This window comes from Stegastes partitus, unplaced genomic scaffold (genome assembly GCF_000690725.1).
Source record: "Stegastes partitus isolate 25-593 unplaced genomic scaffold, Stegastes_partitus-1.0.2 Scaffold4, whole genome shotgun sequence".
NCBI lineage: Eukaryota > Metazoa > Chordata > Actinopteri > Pomacentridae > Stegastes > Stegastes partitus.
In genome coordinates, this window is record NW_007577735.1 from 999,227 (window position 1) to 1,012,009 (window position 12,783).

The 12,783-nt window shown below is 41.1% G+C and overlaps 1 protein-coding gene across 1 annotated transcript in view; it reads left to right on the top strand.

The window, feature by feature from the left end:
- LOC103354867 (rap1 GTPase-activating protein 1-like) overlaps nt 1-12,783 on the top strand; it is a 48,022-nt gene that overhangs the window by 6,326 nt on the left and 28,913 nt on the right. The window contains exon 2 of the mRNA XM_008278440.1: nt 4,268-4,303. Coding sequence (XP_008276662.1) covers nt 4,268-4,303 — 36 coding nt within the window. The remainder of the gene's footprint in view (nt 1-4,267; nt 4,304-12,783) is intronic.

Below are 12,783 nucleotides of genomic sequence, written 5' to 3' on the forward strand. Positions count from 1 at the left end.
GTTGATTTGGTACGCACATGTACTTTTCAGTTTGTCCAAATAACTGCAAAAGTGCATGCATTCAACCTCTAGGGGTGCTTTCCATTCAGTGCTCACAATCAAATGTTACTTTGAAAACAGGTAAACAAAGACAAGATGACCTTTATAGCTTCACGTGAGCATCATAACATTATCATTTTGAGAATGTCAAGTGATATCAGACTTTTGCAAAGTGCAGCCTCACAGAACTGTTAGTGCGGACTTGTTGAAACCTTTAATTGTATAATAATGCTGGGGGAGGGTTATTTTTCTAGGTTACAACCATGCCAGCATGTGTACAAATTTAAATTAGGGTGTAGTCTTGATTCGGTAGATGCTAGGTGATATATGTAACCTTTTCACCTCTATTTTGGCTCCACAGCATTAAGCCCAAACTATCAAAGGACTTTAGATGTTCTCAGCTCCTGCTGGGTGAACTGGGTGACATGACTCCACCAGAATTCATTGCAGCCGTAGGGAAGATGAATAATTTCCGTGTGAGCTGGCTTCACTGGAATCATGTTCCTTGCATTAGTTTCACAACATCAGTTAATACAAATAGCTCTTACCAGAACTTGTGTTATAAGATAAAAAATTAACAGCACTGGCTTTACACTTTGGTATTACATCCAAACCTCTCTGAAAAGGGGAAATACGGAAAGGCATCATTGAACTTATGAGACATTCAAGTGAAGTCCGAGGCACGATATGTTGGTCTCCATCTGGATTATGCTAAATTTACAGTCCCTCTTATATTTCAGATATAGAATTAATACTGCAAGAACATGTCACTGCAGCAGATTTGTAGCTGAACAACAAACTTGTTTGCTTTAAGCTGGATTTCCTCTGGGCTGACTCCTCAGGCCTGCTGATGACCTACTTGCCATGAGCAGTGTTGCTGACTTGATGTACCTCAGCTAATTTCTAAAGTGAGGAAAATGTTTAAAAGTTTAAAAGCAGGATGAAGAGGAGGATATTACGAGCTGTAGTCAAAGCCAGATTAAGTTGAATTAACTAATTGTTGAGTGTCACCGCTGCTGACGCAGTGATGGCCTTAGGTTTTAGAGCCTTGAGCCCTCTTATCCTTAGCTGATGTTTGTTACCATGGCAACTAGTTTGTGGATGATACCTAGCTGAGAGCAAAGAGAAATCACAAAAATCAATTTTGCATGTATTTGGCTATGACATGCTGAGCTTTAATTTTCTCTGTGCTTTGTTGAATTCAAAAATGCACGAGTTTATCTAGTGTTTTGTTAAATACAATCAGGCAACACACTGTTTTCACAGTGAGATTTGAATGTGCAAATATGACTCACAGCCCACAAATGCATTAGCACAGGCAAATTTGTTGTAGCCTACTTTTGACCACCCCAACCGGGACAGAATACTCTTTGTTTTGCTGCTGAGAATGAGATTTTTTTCTCGGCTGACTGCTCTTCTGCTTATCCTGCTGAGCGCAGTTTTGCTTTGCTTTATTAACAGAATTTCTCGTGGGATTAGTGAAGTTTGCCTTTGATCAGAAAAGTGCTATTTTAATAAATGTTCATTGTGGTACAGATATATTTTAGATTTTTCTGACTTAATTTTTATAAGAGTAATAATATGGTGTTTAGTATGAGACATACTTTTAAAAATCTTTGCTGATCTCCAGACTGACTCACCTGAAATATTTAACATGTTGACATAAACTGTGGAGTACAAAGTGACGATAGGAATGAAGGCAAGCCGCTTTTCTCGTAGCTTATGTATTTAGTTATCTTGTGCTCTATCTAAAAACAACTTTATTTATGTCATCTGAAAGCTTATATTCTTTAGCCTGTAGCAAGATGCCATACAAGTATAACATTTGTATATTCATGCTGGCATATGTTTTTGCAGCTTAGCACGGCAAAAAAAAGAAGAGTGCATGTTGATTTCATAATCATAACAAATCTTTATCCCTCCTCTGTCACAGCATGTTGATAGCAAGTCTCAGATGTTGGGTATCATGTTCTGTTGTCCAGCCAAGGGTACATTTTATTTCAAATTTCCTGTATTGGTTTTGGTATTTCAGTTTGGAGCCTTTATCCAATAATGTCGACACACCCTGGTTGATTTCATTTTATGGGAATTCCATGAAACCTGAGAATGGGTGAGCAGCATAGGATGAGGTTTAGAAAATGTTATTCTTAGTGATGCAGTACATATAAAAACAGCTTTCCCTTCCTCACACTCAGCTTCACCAGAGCAGAGCCGACAGCGCATAAGTATTTTGGCGCTCTCCCAAGGACCACTATGCATTCCACTTAAGACGGAGCACTGATTTATCTGCACGCCCGCGCCTTTTAAGCTCGGTGAAATCAACACTGGAGGTAGATTTGAGATAGAACGACACCACAAATTCCATGTGAGTGTCATTATATGTCACATGGAGGCCCGGGGCTGAAAACGATGAGCGATCTTCTGCACTGAGGGGAATCAGGCGACAACCTACTGTAACAACACAAGTCTGTTGATTCGTGACTCCACAGTGCAATGAACAAACAAACCCCCCAGGGTCTATTTCCTCTCACCAACACAGTTTTCTCAGAAGGAGGAAGTTTTAGGCTTTCATTTATCTTTTTAGAAGTTCTCACAGCAAAAGAAGAAGTACAAACTTTTTACTTTTGGTTCTAATGTTTGGGAATTTCTTGCCATATATGAAACTTACAGGTCTCTTCAGACTTTCCAACCAGCACTACAATGTGGTCAAAATGACTTGCAACTGCAGTTTGTAGCATGTTACCACAGTAAACTGACATAGTGAGTTTGGTCAATATCCAAATTATCGTTGCCTTACAGAACAGATACCATGGCACAGTCATCTTTGTTTTTATATTTCTCATACACCAAGAGTCACCTTTCTTTTTCAGAATTGTTCAATCGTTGCTGTGTCATGCACACTGATCGTGGCCACAGAAAGATGAGTAAGAACTCTGGAGGCTTGACTGGGCGATGCAGGGTGGGAGCTGAAAGAGACATAGCTTTAGCCAGAGGGATAACATTCTTTCATAGGAGGCAGAGTCAACAGCAAGGAGGAAAAAAACAACATAGAATCAACCTTACAGCTTAGGCATCGTTTGTTTTATGTATTTGTTTTGCATTGTTTGGTGGTGTGTCATCTGGAGTATGTCCAAGGGGTCAATATATAACTCTAGGGTTAAAAATGCAGAAGCCATGAATCATACAAAACTTTCTCTTCCCTGTTTGACCACTGCCACAGCTGGGCCTTCAGGCACGAGTCACTTGTAACAAATATCCACTTTGTGGTTGGCATTGAATTTTACCGCTACATCCAAAAGGAAGTTGTGGTGTGTGTTTATGATTGTGATATTTTTTAGTTACACGAAGAGTGAATTCGCACTTTTTGTGTGCCATGTTGTTAAAACCCTGCATTATGGGCTTGAAAATCATGATTAATAGCTTTCTGCTCGATGATAATTTCTCATGAACTTCATCTGCCAGACATCTGGTAGGCTTAGATTTCTTATGCACACTCACAGTGCCATCTACTGGCTTATATAGGTCTCTACATTTTCATCTGAGAAGCTCCCAATGCTGTGTCATCTGATTATTGTTTCCAGTGATTACTACCTAAATCTTTTCATCCAGAGTGTTTTTAAGGACAAATGATAATTCATTACTGACTGACAGTGAGTGGCGAGCTTGAAAGTATAGATTGAAACCAGGACAAGACTCATGTTGTCTCAGGGAACACCAGACTAGTAATCATCCTTTCATCCTTGGAAATGGTTCTTCAACAGATGGCAGGAGTTATTTCAGGGTAACCCAGCTCACTGCGCAACCAACCTCTTTGAGTTCTGTGGACTTTTTGTGAGTGGAAAGGGTGCACCACTGTTGCTCTGTGCATTCCTCACGTATATTAGTCTGAGAAAACTTACAGGCAGTAAAGAGCACAGAAACCATCGCTGAGTGTAGGGTGTCAGTCATGTGCTATGAGGAGCTATGAGACTATGAGGAGCTGATGTACTCAGGTTGTAAACATTTAATTCAGCTTAGGTTTTGTATCCCTGGTTGTTTTGGGTTTAGACTTTGAAATGGTCACTTGCCTAGCAGGTTTTTTATATGATGAAGTCAAATGTAACTGTTTTTGGAGAGGTTAACATGAGCAAAAGCTATCAAGGTGCAGTGAAAATAATGTTAACTTGTAGGTAAACCTGTTCATTTAGTAGTTTTTATAACAGCTGTATTTTATGTTTTTTTTTCCCAGAGTGGACAAGACATTCGCCAAGGCCAGAAGCATATGGTGAGTTTCCTCCTGTCTTTCCTAAATCAAATTATAACAGAGCAGCGCTCTCCAAAAATAAGACATCCCCTACATTTTTTTTAATTTTAATAAACAAACAGTGCACTAGAATTCATAAAGTTTGCAGCTCTCTAAAGTGATCCTCAATGTCACCGACACAGACAGGCCTCGCACGTTTTAAATGTGTGAATCAGTCCACCGAGTAGAGTCTAAGTAAGATGAATGAGCCTCTAAAAGGTAGAGCAGATGGGCAGCAGTGGGGAAACAGACACCCAGTCCGCCCTGCCATCTCTGCAGTGCTGGCAAGGCTGGAATGCTGCTGTGAGTGGCACATGAAGGCAGGCAGGGGTCTGAGCATGCACACCTCCTGCCACTGCAGATACATGACTCTGTTTTTGAGAGCTTTAGGTGTGGTGGCACGAGTATCTGGCCCTCAGCCCCCCTCTGTCTAAATGCAGCAGATTGAAACAGTGCTTCACCACAGTATCATCACTCCTTCCCTCTGGAATACAGATACAGGAGGATCTCTCTAGCCAGCGAGGCCTGCATTAATCAGCAGTGGCTGGGCTTGTTTGCACAGGCTGCAGTCTGGCCATCAGCTACGGCTGCTTCCGACAGAATGCCCGCACCTCATTGTGAGGACGACAATGAACAACTGGAGCAAAATAAAAATGAAGAGGAGGATCTAAAAGAGGACACAAAACATCACAGGATATAAAAGAATTGTGGGCGTGAAGAAAAGACAGGAGGAGAAAGAAGCTGACTGGATGAAGTGACATGACAAAGAGAAAGTCTGATGTCTGCATTACATCAAAGAGGGAAGATACGAGTTCAGCAGAGTCCCACTTGGTCCTTTCAGACATACTCTTTTAGCAGTCATACTCTTCTTCAAAGCAGGGAAGAATTCAACACACAGTACTGGATGACTTTGGTGGATCCTTTCCACCGAGTTAGGACTTGAATTATATTACATTCTCACACCCAGCAGGACAGATCAATTACTAACAGCAAAACCTGAGGTGCCTGGATAAAGAAACAGTGAATGTGGAATCAGACATTTCATAAGCAGATTCTTTTCTTAACATCAGGTTCTGCACGTTGGACACAATGTGACAGGACATTAGAACAGTGAGTTGAAACATCTGCCTGTAACAGCACAACTCAACAAAATGCCGTGCTCACCTTTCCGAATCGGAAGACCAAGAAAATTTTGGTGAGTTTCTTGTTCACCTGCCTTGATATAGCTTTATCATAACTGCATGACCTACTACTCACAAGCCAAAGAGGGTGCAATATGCTGAGGATTATCTATAATATTTAATTATCCCACTGTTGCTTTTTTGATCATATCAAGATGGCTTAGAACACTGCATGTTTACTCGCTGACTGATGACACCTGGTTGATCTGTTATATGTCTTTAATGTCAGAATTTTTTGTTCGAATCTGATCCTTCAGCTCTTGAAGTTGGTTAAATGTTAAGTAACCATCTTCCAACTGGTCAGTGTGTGTCATACACAACAAACACATGATCCTCAAGCTCTGTTTCCATGCTCTCCAGGGGAGGCCTGTAATTGGTTGTAATCCTGTCTTGCTAAGCTCCCTTGATGGGAGGAAATGGGAGAGGAGCGTTAGTGTGGATAATGGCAATACTGAGATGTTGTATAAGAGCCTTTCTCTTTGTTTCTCTTCTACACACATATGAACATACATCTCGACACAAAGTGCACTCTGCCCCTCTGTCCCTGGAGCATGATGGATTATTGTAGCAGGCTGTCTGTTGTGTAACTCCCTGCCCATTCTTTAAAGCAACTTGGCCACGGATCCCGCTGTCTTATCCGTGCTTCAGCTCACCTGACCTTCATGCAGGACAGGTCTGCACTTTTGAACCACCCTCAGGTGCTACTTTTGTTAGACAGGTTAAAAAAAAATATTTGACTAGATCTTAAAGGACTTGACATCAGATGCAGTAAGAAACAAAGAAGAATCTTTTCTCTTAACCAATCAAATTGTATTTCATCAAAATAAATATCTTTTAACAAAGGCCTAAAATCCTGTTCAGTAATGTGTTTTGCTTATTTTTCAAGCTTCACTATGCAGAATGATGTTTGTGCAACATTCAACAGATGGTCAGATGAAGCCGGAACCTTTATACTGCATGTATTTCGCTCAAAATTTGAATTGTACATGTACAGGATGATTCCGTGACAACTACTTTGGACACAAACTGTGGTCTGATATGCAACTTGCAGAAGTGTAATTTGTAAATTTGAAACCTGGATTTTTCAGAAGTAGGTGTAGTTTTATCTATTTTTTTTTTTTTTTTTTGACCAAGTAGTTGAACTAGTTTTGTGGGAAAACCATATCAGACTTAAGCTATTATTCAAAGTAGGGTATTTGCATATGTTTTAAGACATGTCTGGGAGGCGTTTTTAGACTTAAGCAAAACAGCAGAACACTGTGAAATGTTTGTGTTGATTTTGGGATCCCTGAACTCGCCTCAGGCTGCATGATGTCTCGGTGGTTAGCACTGTCGCCTCACTGTCCCGGTTTGGACACCTGGGATCTTTTGGTGTAGAGTTTGCATGTTCTCCCTGTGCAACGTGGGTTCTCACTGGGTTCTCCAGCTTCCTCCTGCAGTCCAAAGGCATCCATCCATTATCTATACACTGCTTAATCCTCACTAGGGTCACGGGGGGCTGGAGCCTATCCCAGCTGACTTAGGGGGAAGCAGGGGACACCCGGACAGGTCACCAGTCTATCACAGGGCTACACTTAGAGACAGACAACCAAGCACACTCACATTCACACTTACGGACAATTTAGAATCACCAATTAACCTCAGCACCCGGAGAAAACCCACACTGCACAGGGAGAACATGAGATAGATTCCAGGCATCCAAACCAGGACACGAACCGGGGACCTTCTAGCTGCGAGGCCTTGGTGCTAACCACTGAGACACCATACAACCCAGTCCAAAAACATGCTGAGGTTAAATGGCTATTCTAAATTGTCCATAGGTGTGAAAGTGAGTCTGCTTGTCTGTCTCTAAGTGTAGCCCTGTGATAGACTGGCAACCTGTCCAGGGTGTCCCCTGCCTTCACCCTGAGTCGGCTGGGAAAGACCCCCCCCCCCAAAAAAAACAAAAAAACAAAAACAAAAACAAAACAAAACCTGAGGGAGGATTAAGTGGTGTACAGATAATGAATGGATGGATGGATGGATAAACTCGCCCCCTGGTGGTAAAAAGTTGACAACATGCATAGTGCAGGTGCAGTCTGCAATAGTCATAACAATAATTAACAACTTCTAGAATCTTAGGAGTATTGTCCTCATATGGCAGTCTTGACGGGAATAAAGTGAGCAGGATTTTGTGTTCACAGTGATTTAGCTGTGTAGCTAAATAGGTACTGACATTCCAAAAAGGATTATGTTAATGCTGTTGGGTGACCTTGCTATTTATTCAAAATTGGGTGATTTAATTCCTTATTCTATTTTTATGATGCTCTTTAAATTCTAGGCCTATTTCATCCTCGTTGCTTTGTTTCTGCCCATAAAGAGGTGTCATTGTAAACACTCCTTTGTTTGCGCTCACTGATTTCCCATGAGATGCCCTGTGCACATGCACTCCCCACTGCACCGTAAAGCCGGACTGGGTGTCAGTTTTGCCAGTGCACGCTCATCTGTGTGTGTCAGGCTGAGCTGTCTGGAATAGCGGACATTGTTGGAGAGCAAACTGTCAAACCCGATCAGAGCAGGCTGTCTTTCTGTGAGTCTCCTGCTGTCTGACCAAATATAGCATAGAAGTGACAAGCTCGCCCCTGGTTCTACCCGTTTCAATAATCCAAGTCCTAACATGTTATCCCCCATCCAAAACCAGCACAAAAAACATAAAACTCAGACGAAAGAAGGTTGTTGAAGGCTGAGATGAGCACCGGGCAGCTTTGACAGGACTTTTCCCTTTTACTTTATCTTATTCTTGGAGCTTTTCAGTATCAAACTTGTTCTGCCAGCTTTTTTTTTTTTTTTTAAGTTTGCCTCTTTGCCTGCAGACATTTTTGTTGCAGCTGCAGCATCTTCTGCTTCAGAAGACAGGGCTTCAGGTATTAAAGAGGCAGCCAAAGTCTTTATTCTTTCAGTTTGGGGATGTGTATATCCCTGAGTATATATATTTGGCGATGACTACATCCCTTGTGGAGGTTCTATACTGACAGTTCTCATGCAGAGACACAAAAGAGCACAAAATGATTCCACAGTGACCTTCTGTTGTTGAAAAGGCGCATCTGCATGACTGTGATTTCCCCGGTGGGCATGTTTCAAAGGAAATCTGCACACTGACACTGTGAGAGATAAGCAAGCTGGAAATAGGGACCCATCGGTAGAGTGAACATGCCTTATTCAACAACACCTGCCATACCTGGATTTTAATGCTCACTGAATATGGCCAGCTGTGAGGGGAGGTGTGGGGTCAAGAGAATCCATCAAAGAGTCTCCTCATGCATTAGATCCTGCAGATGATTTATTATTTATAATTCCCAGCGTGTAGCATTTGGCAATACAGCTTTTTTGAGTATTTTTCATTTTTTTTATGATTTTTTTATTTTTTCTAAATGCAATAGTGTAGCTTAAAATGTACTCATATCTTCATGTAAGAAAAGTTGATGTGTTCTAGTTTGTTGATAAGGACTACTGATTAAGATTTCCATATCTGACTGTTTGTATAAAAGGGCTTTTAGAGGTTCAGTTCCCTGGGGAACAAAAAGCTTCTCAGACTTATCTGCTTTTTTGAATTTTATCCAATATTTGCTTTGGTCTGATTGTGGCAGCGGTCAATTATATTGGACGAAAAGGTCACAATGATTTTGCATTTTTCAAAAACAGAAAATTCATACGTACAATCTAAAGGGCAGACAGACTAAAGCACTTAAATAAAGCTGACTCACAAGATGGTTTTTATTCTGTTGCATATCATGTATGTTTATGCAGCTAAATTATGGGCCTATTTTTTCCCCCATTGGAAATCAGATCTTTTCAGCTGGAAATACTGGCTCAAATTGCAGGAACGTGCACACAAGACAAGTAACTGATACAAGCACTGCTCAGAGAAATGGCTTTCATCAGGGGACAATCATTCTGCCATGTGTTAGAGTGGTTCAGGTCATTGTAAGGGTGTTTGGAAGGATGGCCTTGGGAACAGTGCAATCCCAGGATCTATCTGTGCTGTAATTCATTGTACAGGTGTCCCGTATCTCTCTGGGTGCTGGAGGACTGATGGTAGGTTAGGGAGCAGGTGGTGCAACTTGGAAGAATATAAGAGGGAGGTCAGCCTCTAATATCTGAGCCTCTGTGTCATCAGTGTAATATATGATGACACAAGGGCAAGAATATCACTGAACATCATAATGCATCACAGGTGGGATCTCTGAAGTCATTTTCCACACACATGATAAACAGTGTATTGGCTAAATGACTTGTGCATAGGGATTATGAACAGTGTCTGTAAATTAATTGAGGTTAAGCCTGTGACATTTACAGGCAGCTGTTCTCAGTGGAAAAGCTCTAAAAGCCCACCCCACAGTACCTCCCTCAATCCAAACGGCAGATATGCACATTTCTGGGGTGACTATAGTGGAGCATGTGGCGGTTAAAGAGACAGATATTTCCCTCAAGCTAGTGATTCAAAGCATGATAAAAAAAAAAAGTAACTTTAAGAATAAGAACAATTAAAGCTGCAAGCAGCGTTGGTCGGGTCCTCGGTCTGCGTTGGACCCTCATGCCCGTCTGACCATTCTTCAAGTGAAACCTGCTTTAAGTTGAAGGAGCCATGTTTCTCTCTCTGCTCAGCCTCAGAGTGTCAGTGAGTCACATGACCAGCTGCACTGAGCTGTGATGATGTCACGATGACTCAGCGTTTTTCGTGCCCCTGGGTGAGAGCTGAGAGTTTTACTCACTTTCTCTCTCCCATACAGCCACAATTTTCGCCAAATGTGTGTAAAAACAACACATTTTTGTGGGAAATCTTGTTAGGAAGCCCTCAGTGTCATTTTTAAAGCTGTAGGACCTTTAGTTTTTTCTGTAGATGACCAACTGACACAGCATGTCTGCACATGCCCCCATTGACACCCATACAAAGTATGAGCCGAGGCTGAGGCAGCTCATCAACTTTCACGGCTCGCCATTCGAAAACCGTTTGAGATACGCCAAATCCCTTCAGAACTTTTGTACATCAAGGCCTTCTCTGTCTCCTGTGCGATTTTCAAGTTGGTACGATTTGCGGTGTCAGACAAGTTAATATTTTTTCAAGTGATGTTTTCAGGCATTTTTTTTACTTTGAAAGGCAAATTGTGAACTTCCTGTTTGAGATAGGTCAGGGGTGTCAGCGCGAGATTTGTGGGTCTCATTGAGACGAACGTTTTGGTGTTGGTTTGATCTCTGTACGACATTCCTACTGGGCGCTAGGGCCATTTTAGTGTGTTTTTCTGTAACTAGGTGGCGCTAGAGAGCATTTTCTTGTTTCTTTTTCCATTTTATCAAAATTTTCGCCGATTCGGACGTGCGTGCCAATTTTGGTGAGTTTTTGAGCGTGTTTAGGGGGTCAAATTAAGGCAAACGCGTGCGTCAGGCAAATAATAATAATAATATAGAAGAAGAAGAAAGAAACGAAGCGGGAACAATAGGGGTCCTTGCCCTGCGGGCAAGGACCCCTGCTTGCTGCAGCAAGTAGGGGTCCTCGGACCCTAATAAGCACAATACAAAGAATTAAAACACAAGCAGACCAACTTGGCAAAAACATGCAAAAGACGAAGTATAATGTACAAGAACATAATAAAATAACTACAATAAAACAAGTTAAGAAAAGCCTTATGATAAAATAAGATGTTCTGTAATTATTTAAATGCAGAAACTGATGTTGCCTCTCCCCTCCTCTGGGAGAGACTTTTAGAACTCAAGGGCACAAACAGCAAACATCTGATGACCTCTGGTGACAAGGTGAGCTTCAAAATCAATTCAAAGGTTCCAGCCAAAGGATCTCAAACAGCAATCAGACTCATAAAGATTTAGGAGACAAGTCTAAGTCTTTAGAAAAACAAGCATTCATTTTTAAAATCAATTTAATGTTGGACTTTTGACAGGTGGACTCACACTTACACAGTTGCACAAAGTCTAAATAAGTGACGGTTTTGACATGTTAACTTGGTGATGGTGTGTGTTGTGTTTGATATTTGGCTGTACTGCTCCATAAAAACTGCTCGTAGCAGGCTTAACTCTTCGAACCCCAAATCTGCCAGCAAGTCTGAAAGTTACCTTTTAAAAAAAAATCACCAAAATTGCACCATTATCACAGTCAGAAACTGTGAAAACCGAAAGAATAATTGGATTTACAGCTTTCTGACGGTCTTTGAACTAATGACATTCTGTCTGAAAAATTGCAATATTTCATCAGGGTCACTTTATTCTACATGTACTAGTTATAAATTTGCTCAAAATAGCGTGTTTATTTAAACAAGATTATGTGAAAAAAAAAACTAAAAATGTTTGCACTTCTTAACAAGAAGCCCTAAGTGACTCAGCTGTGACCATTACTCACACTGCAACAATTTAGAGATGTTTCAGCTGAACTGCAGACTGTGTTTTTACACAGCAGAGAAGAGACAAATCTGAAAACAAATATGAAAGATTGAGAAAATACTGAAACATACTCAATCGATACATAGTTACACTTGATAATACAGCATGACTCAACAGCAAACAGAAGAACAAGTTGTCAGCAAGTTACTGAAAGAAGCAAAAAAGAAGCAAAAACCCCTAGAAACTGCTTGGAGTTCAGGATTTAGTTGGTATAATTCATGGACTGTATATAAACATAGATGATTTCTTCATGACCTCACCTATAGGTTTTTCGAAGAGCAGTTTTGAAGCTCAATGTGGCTAATTCAAAAATGAGGGAAGAGGTGGAGCACGAGGGAAGTGAAAGCAGACGATGGAGAACATCCCAGCACCATTGACCGTCCTGTGTCACTCAGAGTGGCCACAACCTTGCAAAACTTTAAGACCTAATACCACTTAAACAGGTGACTTATATAAAAATTCACCCCTCGTACAATTATCACAAAGGATTAATTTAATTATAGAGACCAAAGCCATTTTTTGCACCAGGCTGGAAACATGCTTGTTTTCGCTGTAAAGTTGTGCATTTTTACATTAGGGTCTGTGGGGATTGACTCTCTCTTAGACAAACCTTAAGTGGCCATTCAGAGAACTGCAGTTTTTGGGTACTTCTACATTTTCAGCCCCCAGAGGTTGCTGCTCAGTATAATTAGCCCCGGCATTATTTTCTGTTTACTCTGTGCGTAACGAGGCCACTTAAGTACAAGATAATCTACTGTGAGGAAAAAGAAACATAATTGTTTAACTTGAACATGCTTACGTTTCATATCTGCTTTATGCCCCCCCTTAACTCCCAATACGAGCTCATTACCC